This window comes from Dipodomys merriami, unplaced genomic scaffold, assembly GCF_024711535.1.
Source record: "Dipodomys merriami isolate MVZ:Mamm:240054 unplaced genomic scaffold, mDipMer1.0.p SCAF_10, whole genome shotgun sequence".
NCBI lineage: Eukaryota > Metazoa > Chordata > Mammalia > Rodentia > Heteromyidae > Dipodomys > Dipodomys merriami.
In genome coordinates, this window is record NW_027202271.1 from 28,281,148 (window position 1) to 28,297,807 (window position 16,660).

Below are 16,660 nucleotides of genomic sequence, written 5' to 3' on the forward strand. Positions count from 1 at the left end.
TCATTGTTGCAATGGGTCCACCTGTATCCCTATTTAAATGATTTGTTTTTTCCGTTCCCCTCCACAAATGATACCAACATCAAATACAATGAAGGCAGGAATTATACCGTGGGGGAGGGACATACAAAGCAACAAAGAAATCATCTTATAAATATGTTAGAAACAATTGCAAGAAAGAAAAAAAAACATTTGAATACTTATCTTGGGGTTCATTTCACCTAACATCAACTTATCTGACAGTTTCTGCTTGTCTCAGACATATACTAGTTATTGCAAATAAGGGAAACCATGGGACCTATGTTTCTTTGCACCTGGCTTACTTCACTTAATATAGTTTTTTCCAAGGACTTTAAAATTTTAAACACTGCATATTATTACTGTTGTTGTTGTTATTGCTAGTAGCTAGCTATTATTATATGGGCTCTTGAATATCAAGTATTTGTAAAAAAATAATATTAGTTATAGATGGGTACTTATATCCTAGCAACTTAGGAGGCTTAGATTTTTGAGACCACATTAAGAGGCAAGAAGACAAAGTTGGGGAGACATCTTAATGAAAAGCTAAACTCTGCGGCTGGAACCTATTATTCTAGCTACCTGGAAGCCTAAGACAGGTGAATTGTGCCAGCTTGGAGACTATATCTCAAACATAAGAAAATAAGGCTGGAGGTTTGATTGGCTCAGTGACTAGATCCTCTGCCTAACCAGCATGCATGAAAAAGGAAAGAAATATCAGTTGTAATAATTAGGATGCTGCGAGTCTATGGGCTAAATACATTTATACAGGATTTCTGATCGCAGCATAGAAACAATCCTATGAAAGACATACTTTGACAAGCATCCTTTCACCCATGGGAAAAGAAAATTGACGTTTACATATAGAAGGTACAAATCATGATTTGGCGTCTGATTGAGCACATGCTAAAAGAAAGGATTATTACCAGGTTTTGAGTTTTGAGATTCACAAAATGACTTGCTTGTCATTACAGGAAAGTTGTTCAGAGCAGAAGGAAATTAATAGTCGCTTTAGTGCCAAAGGACAGAATGATGAAATATGCCCTAACCGTGGCAGACTTGGGCAAAATGGAGTAAGATGTGTGGCATTGCCATAGAGAAAAGAAATTTACATTTATTCTATCAAAGTCAACGAATATAGGGGACAGACAAAAGCAATGATGGGAAACTTACAGGTACACAATGAGCCTAAATCACATTTTGATTCATTTTAATTACTATCACTTATAAAGCACCCTTAGAAGATGCTCAGTAATATTTGGTGAACGAATGCTAACAGAATGTCGGGTAGCCCAGCAGAATTCGATGCGTTTATATTGAAAGAGGAGTTGTTTTTAATAAAAGTACCGGAATGATTCTATTGATCGGGTTATTTTCCTTTTAGACAGATCTAGAGCTGCCAAGAAACTCCAATTCCACCTACTTGATGCCTGGTAACAAAGTCTTGGGTGGTGATTCCCTAGTTAGGTCAAAAACAAACAAAATAACAAACAAAATGTCAAACAGACTAAAAATGTTATACAAATGCTTATTTCATTTCTGATGGCGTGCTTGTTTTAGGAAACAACACACACACACACACACACACACACACACACACACACACACACACGCACACACACAGGGTAAGTTCACAAAATTTGACTACAGAAAAGGTATTTCAACAGTTTGAGTAGCCCGAGGGGGACTTGAATACAATCATATTCCAAGTATGTTCCTGCTGGGGTCATCTAGTCCCTAGTTGGCTGTAGGATGCATGAAAGGAGCGAATTGCCATAAAAGGCTCCGCAAAGGTTAACGGGGGCAAGGTTCAAGTGCTAGGAAATGACTTTTAGTCCCCCGCCAAAGAACACCAGAGATCCGCAATGCGCTGGCCCAAATCGCAGCAGCTTAGTTCTAGAAACATCACATAACAACAAACGTGCGTTCAAGGAAATATGAACCCGAGAGTCCCGGAGCGCGCGCTGAAGGGAGGTTCATTCAACGTAGCCGCACCGCAGCCTCCCAAACCCAGCACGCTCTCCTTCCACGGCAGCCAATGAGAGAGCTACAGGTTCCGGCAGCCAATCACAACCTGAACACAGTGACTCGACCGATTGCATTCTGGGAGTCGTGGTTTTCACGTGGCAAGCCTTACAGCACGGTAGTTAAGGTGATTCACCACGCGTCCCATTCGAACAGAAAGCTCCATTTTTCTGTGCTGCCGAACCCAGGCTAACCCCACTAATTCCTATTAGTTCCAGGCTTTACACTCGTGAAAGTAATGATCTCTTGATGGCATTCAGGAAGAACAACTATTTTCAGATTTGAGACCCCACAGCTTTCCACACAATCCCCCCGTCCTTTTAACCGTCGCTTTAAAGTCTCGCGAGATCCATCCCCGAGCTCGTTGTCATGCCGCCTGAAAGGCGGCTCACGCGGTGACTGACACGTGCGACAGCCAACAGAATTGTCCTGTAAACTAGCGCGTCCACAGCGTGGCTCGGGGAGGTCTCCGCGAACTCTGACCTTCAGCTTTCCGTAGCGTCCCGCGTCGGCCGCCCCCGCCCGCTTAGGGAAGGCGGGTTTTGGCCTCTGGCCCTACTAGAGCGAGTGCGGAGGGAGCGGGAGCCCGACGGCCCGTGTGGAAGCGTCTGGCTTCCCCGAGCGGCCCTGCTGTGCTCGCCCGTCCGCCCGCCCCTCAGCTGGTGGTCCTCTCCCCGCGAGCAGCGCCGTCGTTAGGCCGTCCGCCGCGCGTCCTTCCGCTTCCCCCCCGCACAGGCCCGCGTCTGGCCGCCAGGGCGGGGGCTTCCTGTGGAAGCGCCTCAGGCCGTGTCGCGCTGCGACCCTGGAAGCGGGGGCCGCCGCGCACGGGAGGAGGAGCCCCAGCGGCGGCGGCGGCGGCGGCGGGCACAGCACTCACAGCGCCGGCGGGCGGGAGCTAGGTCGTCAACATGGCGAGCGCTTCGTACCACATTTCCAATTTGCTGGAGAAGATGACATCCAGCGACAAGGACTTCAGGTAAGGCCCCCATCCCGACGCGGATCTCCCCCGGGGTGGGGGGGGGCGGCCTCCATCCGCGCCTCAGGCCCTCGCGCAGGCCGGGCCCCACCCCTCGGGCCTCACCCGCTGCCTCGCTCGCCCTCCTGATGATTTTCTGCGGTTCTCCAGCCCACCGGGATCCCCGCAGGCCTTTTTTTCCTACTCCCTCCCCGCCCCCCCGTCCTCCCTCCCAGGTCCCCACCATCCCCGGTCCTTGGCGTCTGCGTCTCCGGGAGTCCCTCCGCCTGTCTGGCCTGATCTCCGGGGTGCGATTCTAGCGTCCCAGGTAGCGCGGAGGGCCAAACCCCCGGCTGTGTGGTGCGGCCCGCGGCTGCGGGAGGCCGGGAGAACGGGGCCGCCCGGGCCTACCCGCCGGCGCTAGGCCGCCCTGCTCGCCGGGGCCCGACCTGCTGCCCCTCCTCTTCCCGCACATGCAAAGGGAGGTCTGGCTGAATCTTGGCGTTCCGGGGGAAAGATCAACTTGTTAGAGCTCTACTCATCGCCGCTAGTGTTTTGGGGTTTTGTTTTTTTAATTTTTTTTTCTCCTCCCTCCCCCTTTGGATCATTCCTTGCGGTTGAAGGTGGGAAGAAGGGGGAGGGAAGTCCGGGTGGAGGAAACTTGGCCCTTAGGGTTTTCCCGCCAGCATCACCCGTCAGTTTCTCTCTTCTGGTTAAAAACCCACCCAGGGATCCCGGGCTTTCGGTCTCCGGTCCTTACATACAAAATCACTGCCAGAAGGGTCTCTTGCTGAACCTTAGAACCAGCGTAGGCATCTTCTTGAAAGAAGGGCCTGTGCACTGGAAGCCTCCGTACAAGTTCTGTTCTCGGAGAGTTGTACTCTGGGTTCCAAATGCTTTTACATGCATATGCACCAATTGTCTTAGTGGTTGTTTTAAATGCACTCTACAGCGATTGTTAACATTCCTTCCGGCCTTCCATCCCTTCACAAATAAGCCCCTTGATTTTTGAAAAGGCGGTTTATTTCTTTGATACTGAAGTTTTGTTCTTTAGTATTTATTGTTTTGTAGTTGTGTAGCTACAAAATAAAAAACAAATAGTTTGCAGTTAGAAGTATGGCTAAAAATTCTTTGTTGTATGTATAATACGTCTTAACACAAACTTTTTACGTTCTATCTGAAGGAATTTTTCAACTAAGCTAATGTGCTTGTGTATTATAATGGCCATTGAAATCTGGTATTGGTTCTGTGGCTTCAAAACCAATGAAATCTTGCTGAGTAGGTAACTTTTAAGCCCCTCTTAAAAACAAGGTTGCTAACTAAAGATTTTAGTGCTGTGTTGTTTTTAAGTGACATGTTTTGGGCATTTTAGAATTTCAGATTCTAGGGTCAATCAAAACTTCAGTAATAGAGTTTTTGTACTTTTTGCTTTTCTTTGGAGTTTTGCTTGCTCCCAGTTCTAGTCTTGAAATTAAAAAAATTTTTTGAATAAAACACATAAAACTTGCAACAACATAAGGTTTCAGTTGAGCTCATCCTGAAAAAGTGCTATAAATCTTATCCTGATGCTATAATTTAGTTCTAGTCTAAAGGTGGCATTTTATGATAATACAATTTTACTCAAGTAGATAGACTCACTGATGGGTGTTTAGAAAGACTAAAAGAAGTGTCAGCTTGTAGTACTATATTGTGATTATTGCCTGAAGTTTTCTAAATTAAATTTCCTGTAAAGCAATGTATATATGCATAGGTTTTCAATTTATTTTTATGCTGGTCCTGGGGTTTGAATGCAAGGCCAGGAGTTGTTTTTGCTCAATGCTACCTCTCTACCACTTGAGCCACTCCACCACTTGTGTGTTTTTTTTTAATTGTTAATTGGAGATAAGAATCTTAAGGACTTTCCTGGCGGGGTGGCCTGGAACCGCTATCTTCAGATCTCAGCCTCCCTAATAGCTAGTATTACAGGAGTGTGCTACTGGCACCCTGCTTTATTTTGTTTTTTGAATAAATATGTGAAAGAAATACTAATGTGTTCTTTAAAGTATAGTATTTGCTAACTTGATAAGGATTATCTATGGTTTGGAATAAATCATAACATTGGCTTCAAGTGTTAGTATGTTGTTGATGTAGTTCTCATGGTTGGTAAATGTTACATATGGTATCCCTTAGGGATAGTGTATGTCTTCCAGTAACTTGGTATCATTAAAGTGTTTTTGTTTTTTTGTTGCTAGTCCTATGGCTTGAACTGGTGCCTGGGCACTGTCCCTTCTGGCATTTTTTTTTTTTTTTTTCTTGACGGTTAATTTGAGATGAATCTCTTGGACTTCCTGATCTGGATGCCTTCCAAGGAGATTGTCAGGTGTCAGCCGGCTGAGTACTTAGGATCCTAGGAATACAAGTTTGAGCCCCCAGAAAGGCTCCCCCCTCCTCCAGTTTTTATTTGTGGGGTTTTGTTGTTTGTTTTGGTGTGGGTATGGTGGCTTGAACTCAGCTTAGGTGCTGTCCCTTTTCTTACTTGCTCAAGCCCACTCTACCACTTGAGCCACAGCTCCACTTGTAGCTTTTTGGTGATCATTTGGAGATAAGAGTCTCTTAGACATCCCCTCTCCCCCATCTTCTCCCATCTGCCAGTCCTGGCTGCTCACTGAGATCTAAAGATCTCAGCCTTTTAAAAAGTAGCTAAGATTACAGGCTACAGGCCAGAGCTACCCCGTGCTTTGCAGCAATGGTAGGTATTTTTATTAACTCCATTTTAAAAGACTTTTTAGTATGTCTTAACTCTTTAGAACTGAATCGCTGAATATTTCAGACATTTAAAGAAATTATAAAGTATTTTGAAAGTTCTTTTCCTGCATATATTCAATGTAAGCATTTATTTTTATTGTTATTTTAGAGTTTATATACAGAAGTGTTGCATGAATCAGGTAATGAGGAACGAGTATAATTCTTTTTGAACTTTGTCACCCCTTCCATTGCTCTCTCCCAATCTTTCCCTTACATCCACACCCACAAGGTACCCAGTTCATTTTCCACAGAGTGTCTAGTATCACTGTTGTAGTTGTAAATATGCCTTGTTTTCATGATAAATTTAGAGATACTGATCTAAGTACTAATATTTGAAGTAATGGTAATATTTTAAATTTTGGCCAGAAGGATTAGAAGGAGAGGATTTACATCATGGAATGCCTAATATGCAAAGCACACTGCTTTGCACTAAAAGAAGAAAGCAGTGCTGCCAAAATGGAGAAATTATTTTATTCTCATGGTAGAATCCAGAGAAAATTTGTAGTAGTCATAAGTCATGTGATATGAGATCTTGGGCAAGTTATTTAATTTAAGATTACATTGTCTCTTGTGAAAGGTTTTTACATAAGTAGCTGCAAAAAGTTGTGTGTGGGCCAAAAAGTTAAGGTATCTAGATAATGTAGGCTTGAAAGTTTCAAAACTTAAGCATTATACAATGAGATGTATAAGGTTATGTTGAAAAACGAACTTTACAACTTTGTGTGGGGGAGGGGGAAGGGAAGGGATGGCAAGGGGAAACAAAGGAGGAGGCAACAATGCTTGATAAGAAATGTACTCATGGGGCTGGGAAGGTGGCTCAGTGGTAGAGCGCTTGCCTTGCATGCATGAGGCCCTGGGTTCGATTCCTCAGCACCACATAGCAAAAAGAAAAAAGCCGGAAGTGGCGCTGTGGCTCAAGTGGTATAGTGCTAGCCTTGAGCTGAAGAGCTGAGGGACAGCGCCCAGGCCCAGAGTTCAGGCTCCACGACCGGACCCAAAAAAAAAAAAAAAAAGAAATGTACTCATTACCTTGCTCATGTAATTGTAACTCCTCTGTACCGTATTTTCACAATAAAAGATATTGAAACACAAAAAAATCCTTTAGCATTATAAAAATGTATTTTTTTTTTGGTCAGTCGTGGGGCTTGAACTCGGGGCCTGAGCACTGTCCCTGCGCTCTTCAGCTCAAGAACACTACCACTTAAGCCACAACGACACTTCCAGTTTTCTAGTGGTTTTTATTGGAGATGAGTCTCATGGACTTTCCTGTCTGGGCTGGCTTTGAACCGTGATCTTCAGATCTCAGTCTCTTGAGTAGCTAGGATTACAGGTGTGAGCCACCAGCATCTGGCTTAAAAATGTATTTTTTAAAGTTTTTATTTTTATTCATTTATTTTTTTTGTTCTTGGGGTTGGAACTCTGGGCCTGGGCACTTTCCCTTAGCTCTTCACCTCAAGGCAAACGCTCTACCTCTTGAGCCACAGCGCCACTTCTGGTTTTCTGGTGGTTTATTGGAAATAAGAGCTTCATGGACTGTCCCTCCCAGGCTGGCTTTGAACTACAATCCTGAGATTTCAGCCTCCTGAGTAGCTAAGATTACAGGTGTGAGCCACAGACTCCCGGCTTAACATTTTTATTTTTTAAAAGTCTTTATGTGGGAGTGAATCATAACCCCAATTTGGTGAAAGGGTTATTGAGTTCTTTTCCTTAATGTTGTATTCAGTGTTTTTTGGTGGTGGGATGTTGAGATTTAGGAAAAATGGAGGACTGTAAAGAAAAAAAAATTCCAAGACTCAGAATTCCATCCTAATGTGTGGGACAGTTTCTGATGCTTACTTGCCTTAATTTTGGGAAAAATTATTTTAAAATAATTGATGCTAGCCAGGCGCTGGTGACTCACCCCTGAGGGACAGCGCTCAGGCCCAGAGTTCAAGCCCTATTACTGAAAAATAAAAAATTAATAATAATAATAACTAAAATAACCCTTAAGAGAAAAAATGAAGTATACCATTTTTCCTCCTCCCTTCCCAGTACAGAGGCTTAAGCCCAGGGCTTCGTGCTAGTTTGGCTTGCTTGCTCAACTGGTGCTTTACCACTTGAGCTATGCCTCTATTCTTGCTTTTTGTTGGTTGATTGGAGATAGAAATGAGGACTTTTCTGCTTGGCCTGGCATTGAAATATGACTGTCCAGGTTTCAGCTGCCTTAGTAGTTAGGTGTTAACAGATGTCAGCCACTGCCACCTATCTTTCTTTGGCAAGTTACTGTATAACAGTTCCAAAGTTGAAATACTTCCATAAGTTTACTCTGACTTTTTTCCTAGGAAACCTGCATACTAATATAGATTAGTTACTTTTAACTCAAAAGATCTTTACTCCTTCAACATGTACCCAACACTAAAAGAATACAAATAAAGTGATAGTTACTAGGCCATTGGTTCTGTAGATAACAGTGTGTAAAGACTTAATGTGGATGAACTCTAATATTAGTATTAAATATTAATGTTGAATATTGAGTATGTTGAGGTAACTTTTATTTTCATATACTTCACCACCAGAGGAATTAAAGTATTGCAAAGAATCAAGGGCTAAAGAAATACTTTAACTCTGTATATTTCTGCTTAATACACTTTATCCTTATAATGGGTAAAGTGGATAGTAATAGTCTCTTTTTTAATTGGAGAAACTGAAATTTGTATAAGAATTGGCCCAAGATTAGTTAAGGGATGGATCTGGGATTTGGGGGGTTGCTTAATCACCTTGCTCTGCTACTTTTCCAGGTTCTTGACTTGAGAACTTCTGAATCTGACTTTAAATTTCACTTGTCTTAAAAATAGGCTTATGGAGTAAAGAAAGGAGGAAAAAGCATCTGGAAGATGATTTTACTAATTTCTTGAAGGGGGCTTTGGAAAAGTTTATACAGATCTAGCACTTACTTTCAGTAAACCTACTTGTTGAATGATTAAGATTGCATATACAGTAAAGAGATAGGTAGCTCCAGAGCAGTCTATAAGTGTCTGGTAGAAAGAGGCAAAAGAGATTAAAGTCTAGAGATTGGTATCTGAAGAGAGCCAAACGAGGTCTTTGAGAATGAACTTTTGGAGGACGTGAGTATGACCGCAGACTATACAAAAACTTCATTGGGTTAATGGGGGAGGAGGCTTAGGCAGGCACTGTTCCGGGAGATCATCTAGGGCAGGGAACAGTCCTACTGAACTGAATCCTCTGTCTTTCTTTGGCCACCTGCATTCTCAATAGGTGCTTATTGTAGTAGAATTGACTTCAGTTTCAGAAGGTTTAAAAAAATAGAACCTTAGGATGACTTTTGAAGAGACATTAGCAAATCTTTTAATGCTGTCAGGTATAACGTTAAAGTGCCTTATTGTAGAGTGCAAGCATTTCTTGGTTTGAATAAGGGTTTATGTTACCAAGTTCTTTGCTTGGATATTGGATATTTGGAAACATTTACTTTTTGAAACTGTTTAAAATGCCAATGGCTGTTTAGACATTGGAGTCCTATTGCATATTTGAAAGGACTGTGTGAGCATTTAAAATAGCAGCACAAGAAATACTAAGTGAAATTATCACAACTAGTTTGCTCTTCCCCTTCCCTTGCCCTTGCCCCTTTCCCTTTTGGTGGAGCTGAAGAGGCATTTTACCTCTGTCCTGTTGCAGTCTCACATTTTTGCCTAGGGCAAGCCTCATACCATTCTCAGCCTAAACTTTTTGTCTTGGCCAAGCTCAAATCAAGATCCTTCAGAGCTTCATATCAGTTTGTAGATAGCAGGAATTAGCTACTGTTTTTTGTTTTGTTTTGTTTTGTTTTGTTTTGGTCAGTCGTGGGGTTGAGCTCTGGGCTTGGGTGCTGTCCCTATGCTCTTCAGCTCAAGGCCAGCACACCATCGCTTGAGCCACAGCGCCACTGAGTTTGGTCCTCAGCGCTGGAAAAAGAAAAAAAAAAAAGAATAAAAAATTAGCTACTTTTTTTTTGTTTGTTTTATTTTCTTTCTGGTTTCCTTTTCTGGCTCAATGGCCAGCACAGTTGAGCTTTAGGATATTCTTAATGTTCTATCTATCTATTCAAAGATACTTAGTTTGGTTTTCTTTAACATTCATGTTGTATGATTTTTCCCAGTTTCCTAGCTCATTCCTTGCATTTCCAATATGCTGTCTTTATTTGTAATAATTACGTACTATCTAAAGATGTCAAGAACACTGAATTAAATGCTGAGCCATGCCTCTAGGCAAAGATGGAAACCTTTACTCTGCCAAAGGCTATTTGGATATTTTTGTAACATTCTGGAGGGATAGAAAATTATCACCATAAGTAAATGGCTACAGTTAGCAAATGGGAAGAATCTGTGTTTGTCCCATCAATACTAAATACTAAATGAATTCACATGCTTTATATGTCTTCAAGGCCAGATGTTCCCCATCCCTACAGATGAAGTTGGTTTACTGTGAACCCCTAAGTATTTTTACCAGTTGATCAATTCATAATTTTGTATATGTGTTTTTGTTAAAAGATACCGTATTTAATTTGCTTAACATTGGGTCCATAGCACTATAACTCCTGTCTAAATAAAGATTAACTTTTTTTTTTCAGAAAGCACATTACAGCCTTCTTGTGCTTAGAAAAATGTTAAGCAGCTTTTCAGTATTATGCATAGGGCCTATGTTAAACACCAAAATCTGCAGTAGAAAGTACAACTTAAAAAATGAGGCACTAAATTTGAGAAGACAAGTTTACAGTAAGAACTGAAACTAGGGAGACAGAGTTCTACTGCAGCTGAGAACATGTGTGTTGTGTGACTCAAACTTTTCACTGTCAACAAACGACTATGCAAAGAGGAGTATTAATTTGGGTTTACAAAGTAAGTTAAGTAAGTACTAAGAAGAAGACTAATTTGGAAATATGTAATTTTTTTTGGGGGGGTCCGGTCGTGAGGCCTGAACTCTGGGCTTAGGCGCTGTCCCTCAGCTCTTCAGCTCAAGGCTAGCGCTCTACCACTTGAGCCACAGTGCCACTTCCAGCTTTTTTCTTTTTGCTTATGTGGTGCTGAGAAATCGAACCCAGGGCCTCAGGCATGCAAGGCAAGCGCTCTACCACTGAGCCACCTTCCCAGCCCCGAAATGTGTAATCTTTGAATAATGAGTGTTGACTTGGTTTCCATCAATAATCTTAATTTAGGCTACCATAATTTCTCTGTTAAACTGATGAAATAGGTTTTACACTGGCCTTCATTCTGACTAAATTAAGATCAGTTCTCTCCTAAATGTCAGAGTGGGAGTACTATTTTTAAAAGGCAAATCTGAGCATTCCACTTATTTCCCATCTTTATTCTGTATGCCTTTCAGTAGCTTCTCAATTCTTTTAGAATAAAGACTAAAATTCTGGGGCTGGGAAGATGGCTCAGTGGTAGAGTACTTGTCTTGCATGCATGAGGTCCTGGGTTCAATTCCTCAGTACCACATAAGCAGAAAAAACCAGAAGTGGTGCTATGGCTCAACTGGTAGAGCACTAACCTTGAGCTGAAGAGCTGAGGGACAGTGCCCAGGCCCAGAGAGTTCAGGCCCCATGACCGACAAAAAAAAAAATTAAAATTCTGATAAGTTTTACAGATCTTTCCTTCTGTTCCTTTGCTTATCTGGCACCAATTTCTTCCCTACTGAATAATTCTCTAACTCTTCAGACCTCAGTCTTTCCTGACACATGACCGCCTCCCTAATCCAGTCTAATTTTAGTTACTTGGTTATATCATTCTGTTTTTATGATACATTTCTTTTTTTAATTTTTTATTGTGAAAATACTGTACAGAGGGGTTATAATTACATGGGCAAGATAATGAGTACATTTCTTATCAAGCATTGTAGCCTCCTCCTTTGTTTCCCCTTCCCATCCTCCCCTCTGCCCCCCCACGCAATCCTTCCCACCCACCCCCCACACACACACACCAAAGTTGTAAAGTTCGTTTTCGACATGACTTGTATATCTCATTGTTGCAACGGGTCAACCTGTATCCTTATTTAAACGACTTGTTTTTCCCCTTCCCCTCCACAAATTATACCGACATCAAATACAGTGAAAGCAGGGGTTATACTGTGGGGGAGGGACATACAAAGCAACAAAGAAATAATCTTATAAATGTGTTAGGAACAAATGCATGAAAGAAAAAAAAACATTTAAATACATATCTTAGGGTTCATTTTCCTAACATCACCTTATCTGACCTTTTCTGCTTGACTCATACATATACTAGATATTGCAAATAAGGGAAACCATGGGACCTATGTTTCTTTGGGCTTGGCTTACTTCACTTAATATAATTTTTTCCAACAAGTCTTTCCATTTCCTAACAAATGGGGCAATGTCTTTATGACACATTTCTTCCCTTCATAGCAATTATTTTGGTCCATAATTTTTCAGATATTTACTTAAAAATACAATTTAAAAATTAATATAATGATTTTAAAGTGTGCTATATGATCCAAAACTGCAGGGATTGTGTCTGCTTTGACTTATAGTAGATTTCTTGTAACATACACAGTAAGTGAATTCATTAGGGCCATTTTCAGCTTGACTTCAGCCTGCATTTTCATTCCTGTTAACATTTGTTTCTTTTTATATTTCTGTGCTTCGGTCACATTGAACCTGTTCCTAATCCTTTAAACCAGAAGCTCTGCTGCTCTGGTTCATACCTCCTATGAAAAAATAAAACAATTCAAAGCCCAAACCAGCCTTCCCTGTGAAATTACTATTCATCTTTTGAGGTCTAAACAGGCAGTTCTTTGATTTGATCATTTCCATATGCTCTTGGATATTTTTTTTAATTGTGAAGTTTGTCTGTTTCTGGTTTTGTGATACCTGTCCCATTAGGTGAAAAGGAAGGTCAGAGTGTGTATGTATCATTTAAGCTGATGTCCTAGGGGCTGGGGTGCAGCTAAATTGTAAAACTAGCAATCACAAAGCCTTGGTTTTGATCTACAGCACTGTAAAAATACTTTAAAAGCTGGGTGCAGGTGGCTCAAGCCTATAATCCTAGCTACTCAGGAGGCTGAGATCTGAGGATCAGGTTTCAAAGACAGCCTAGGCAGTAGAGTCCATAAAACTTTTTTGTTGTTGTTGTAAGAACTTTTTTTTGTCGGTCCTGGGACTTGAACTCTGGGCTTGGGTGCTGTCCATGTGCTCTTCAGCTCAAGGCGAGCCCTCTACCACTTGAGCCACAGTGCCACTTCGGTTTTCTGGAGTTTTCTGCCCGGCTGGCTTTGAACCGTGATCCTCATATCCCAGCCTCCTGAGTAGCTAGGATTACAGGCGTGAGCCACCTGCTGCCAGTTGCATTAGACTCTTATCTCTGATTAACAACTAGAAAACCAGAAGTGAAGCTGTGGCTCAAGCGGTAGAGCGCTCTCCTTGAGCTGAAGATCTGAGGGACAGCTCCCAGGTCCAGAGTTCAAGCCCCACAACCGACCAAAAAAAAATTTTACTCAAAAAACTTGCACAAAAATATTCAAATTGTATGTCTATCATCTCAGCCTATACTACCGTATTTAAAATAATAATGACTGTACCAGAGTCATTTCTCATTCTGCTATGAATGACTTTCAAACTGGTCAAACAACTTTCATATGAGAATTATTGTGCAATTTTTTGTATCAGTTTTAATAGAAGAAAGTATTCCCAGATCTTGCTAGTTTCAGGATCACCACTGAGAAATGATTCTTAGTATTATAAGTTCTCCATCCAGTTTTTCTGGTAATTAAAAATACTATAGCTAATTTTGCTGGTGCTTATTTTAACTTAAGTAAGTATCAATTAGATTTTTGAAATCTTTGCTTAACAATCTCTTTGTAATCTCATTGCTTCAAAGGTTAAAAGTAAATAAGCTATGTCTGTTTTAGTGTAAGCTTTCCAGCACAATAGGTTGTGATGTGAATATAGGAGTGAATCTCAGTACCAGTAGAACCCATTCAGAACCATACACAGCTTATTATTTGGGATTTTCTTTTTTATTAAAATTTTTTATTGTTAATTGTAACAGATGTACAGAAGGGTTACAGCTACATAAGTCAGGTAAAGAATACATTTCTTTTTAAGACAATGATTTCCTGGCCACTGTGTTTCTCTTGAAGCAGATAACTGACATTTCAGAAGTCTTAGGAGTTACAACTACTGTGATTAAGTATTTTAAGTAAAATGAAAGTGAGCTGTTTTTAGTGCTCTGTGTATGTAGAGGTGCCTGCACTTATGTGCTATGTAGTTTTCACTTTGCAACATTAATGAAAATTAGTTACATAGTTTTAAATTTGTTTTGTCATTTTATAATGAAGAAGAACTTTCAACTAGAACTTCCTTTAAAAATGTCTACTTCATTAGATAAGAATTGAGCTTTATGCTCTCAAGTAGATTAAAACTTTGACAACTTAGTATATTAAGTGATCATCCTAGTTACTGGAACTACTAGCCTTAAAATTACTAATGATTTGCTAAGGTTCTATTTTTTTTTTTGCCAGCTGTCACTACATAGTTTATTACTACAGATATTAAATGGAACAGCATTCTAGAATCACTTAATCTTTTTGAAAAACACCTGATACCCAGTGATAGATGGGGTGAGGATGAAATTTTTGTTTTAGAAATTTTCCAGTAATTTGTAATATGTGAACCTCCTATTATACAAAAAGATGTTCTTAGAGTTTATTTAGATGAAGATCCAATGGTAAAGAAAAAAGGAGCTTTTTTCCATCTAAAAGTAATGACAGTTAATTAGAATAAAAGTATTTACTTTAGGTTTCAAGATTATTCAAGATTATTTTGGGTGATGTTAGTAAAAAATATCTTAATGTTTAAGTGTATTCTGTTATTTGGTAACATTTAAATTTATGATCACAAAAAGACTTTTTTTCTGTTCTTGTTCAATGAATGATACTGAATTTAAAAAATAAATTTTTTAATGTTTGAATATTTTTATCAACAAGTTTTAACTTTTCATAGGTTTATGGCTACAAATGACTTAATGACAGAACTTCAGAAAGATTCCATAAAGTTGGATGATGATAGTGAAAGGAAAGTGGTGAAAATGATTTTGAAGTTATTGGAAGACAAAAATGGTGAGGTTCAGAATTTAGCTGTCAAATGGTAAGTTATATTTTGCTACTTTGGTCATGGACTATATCTTCCTAGATTTTTTTCTTTCTTTTTTAGGTGACCAGTGAACATTTAGTGTCGGCATATAGTACTTACGTTCTCTTATAAAGTGTAAATTAATGTAGCCTTTCATAATATTTCTTTTAAATATAAGTGAAAAACCCTTAATTCACCTAGTAAATTTAACCTTTGGTTTTGTCTTTGAAATTATATGTCACATTTGATATTGATTTAAATAAGCCATTGTCCCATTCAAATTCATTTTAAGCCCAACTTTTTCATAATTTTTTTAAAACAGGAAAAGTGATAAATCATTAGTTGATAATAGAACTTTTAGACCTACAGTACAAAATTTTTTAACTAGAAATATTTGCAAGTTTAAAATGAAATGGTTCTTACAGGGTATTAGTGGCTCATGCCTTGGGAGGTTGAGTTTGGGAGCATTAAAGTTCCAGGGCAGCCCAAGTTGAAAAGTTCTCAGGATTCCATCTCAGCAGAAGAAAGTGGGCATAATGGCACATGCCTTTGATCAAGCTACTCATCCCAAGTATAATGAGAAGGCTAAAATAGGCAGATTTTGGTCTATGTGTATATCCGAGCAGGAAGCTAAACTCTTTTATTTAAATTAATTAAACAACACCTGCCCAGAAAGTGCAAAGCGCACTGTATTCAAAATTAGTACTGTCTCAAATGAATAAATGAATGGTCGGTCTTTATAAAATGACTTGTTAAGGCCAGCCAAAATAGCTCACTTGGGAAAATGTTAAACTGAAGAAAGTAGTTTTGAAATAATGCAGATGATGAGTAATTTTACTTTAATGTGTTTATTTTACAATTTTTTAACGTACCTAGTGAAAATTAAACTTTAAAACATATTAGAGCTGAGTGTGGGTAGTAAAAGAAAGTGTGTATGTGTGTGTGTGTGTGTGTGTGTGTGTGTGTGTGTAATTCTAGAAACTAAAGGAATGAAAATACAAAAAAAAATACATGAGTAAACTAATAAGACAATCAGTAACAGCTAATCTACGCACTGAAATTCCAATAGATAAATTACTAAGAGCCATATAAAGAAACTGGAAACATTGTTGAACTCATCACCCCCCCCCCAAAAAAAAAGGTTGAAAAGTAAGAACAGATAATTCTAGGGCAGATGGTCCGGCCTAGTATTATTCCATAAGTCTGAAAGCATTTCAGTCTTTTATTTGAACAGATTGCTTATAATAAATTCTAATTAAAGATAAACTGGGGAACAGTAGACAACCAGTATTTAAATGTTCAAAATAAAATACAGAAATATATTAAATAAACTGACCAAGTGGGATGAAGAATGTTATTAATTCAATTTAATGTGCTTCATTAATATTTGTCATGTTAATAGAAGAAAATATCTTAGTTGCTTAACACTGATAAGTTTCTGGATTGATTATTAATTGGCAATAAACCACACATCTAGGCTACTTAGTATAATTAGCAGAAAAAAAAAATTATCCTAAAAATCAGCCAAAGTTAAGGCCTTGCTGAAAAGAGGACTTAGAGGAGCCCCACTAAAATTTAGTCAATGACTAAATGTCCATACGTTTATAATTGTTAGGTCTTTGTGATGTTTTACCCTTTAATGAATGTAGGAGTGTTTAGTTAATTGGCATTTATCATAAATATTTAAGGCTGGATTTGGGTATATTATTTAATCTTTTCTTTTATATTTTTTTGTTCTCATCCTCATCAGTAGTTCTTGA

At 39.5% G+C, this 16,660-nt stretch overlaps 1 protein-coding gene across 1 annotated transcript in view; it reads left to right on the plus strand.

Annotated features, from left to right (window-relative positions):
- Window positions 1-2,593: 2,593 nt before the first annotated feature.
- Cand1 (cullin associated and neddylation dissociated 1) overlaps window positions 2,594-16,660 on the plus strand; it is a 37,622-nt gene continuing 23,555 nt past the window's right edge. Inside the window, exons 1-2 of the mRNA XM_069988307.1 lie at window positions 2,594-3,016; window positions 14,772-14,915. Of these exons, the coding sequence (XP_069844408.1) occupies window positions 2,949-3,016; window positions 14,772-14,915 (212 nt within the window). The 5' untranslated portion in view covers window positions 2,594-2,948. The remainder of the gene's footprint in view (window positions 3,017-14,771; window positions 14,916-16,660) is intronic.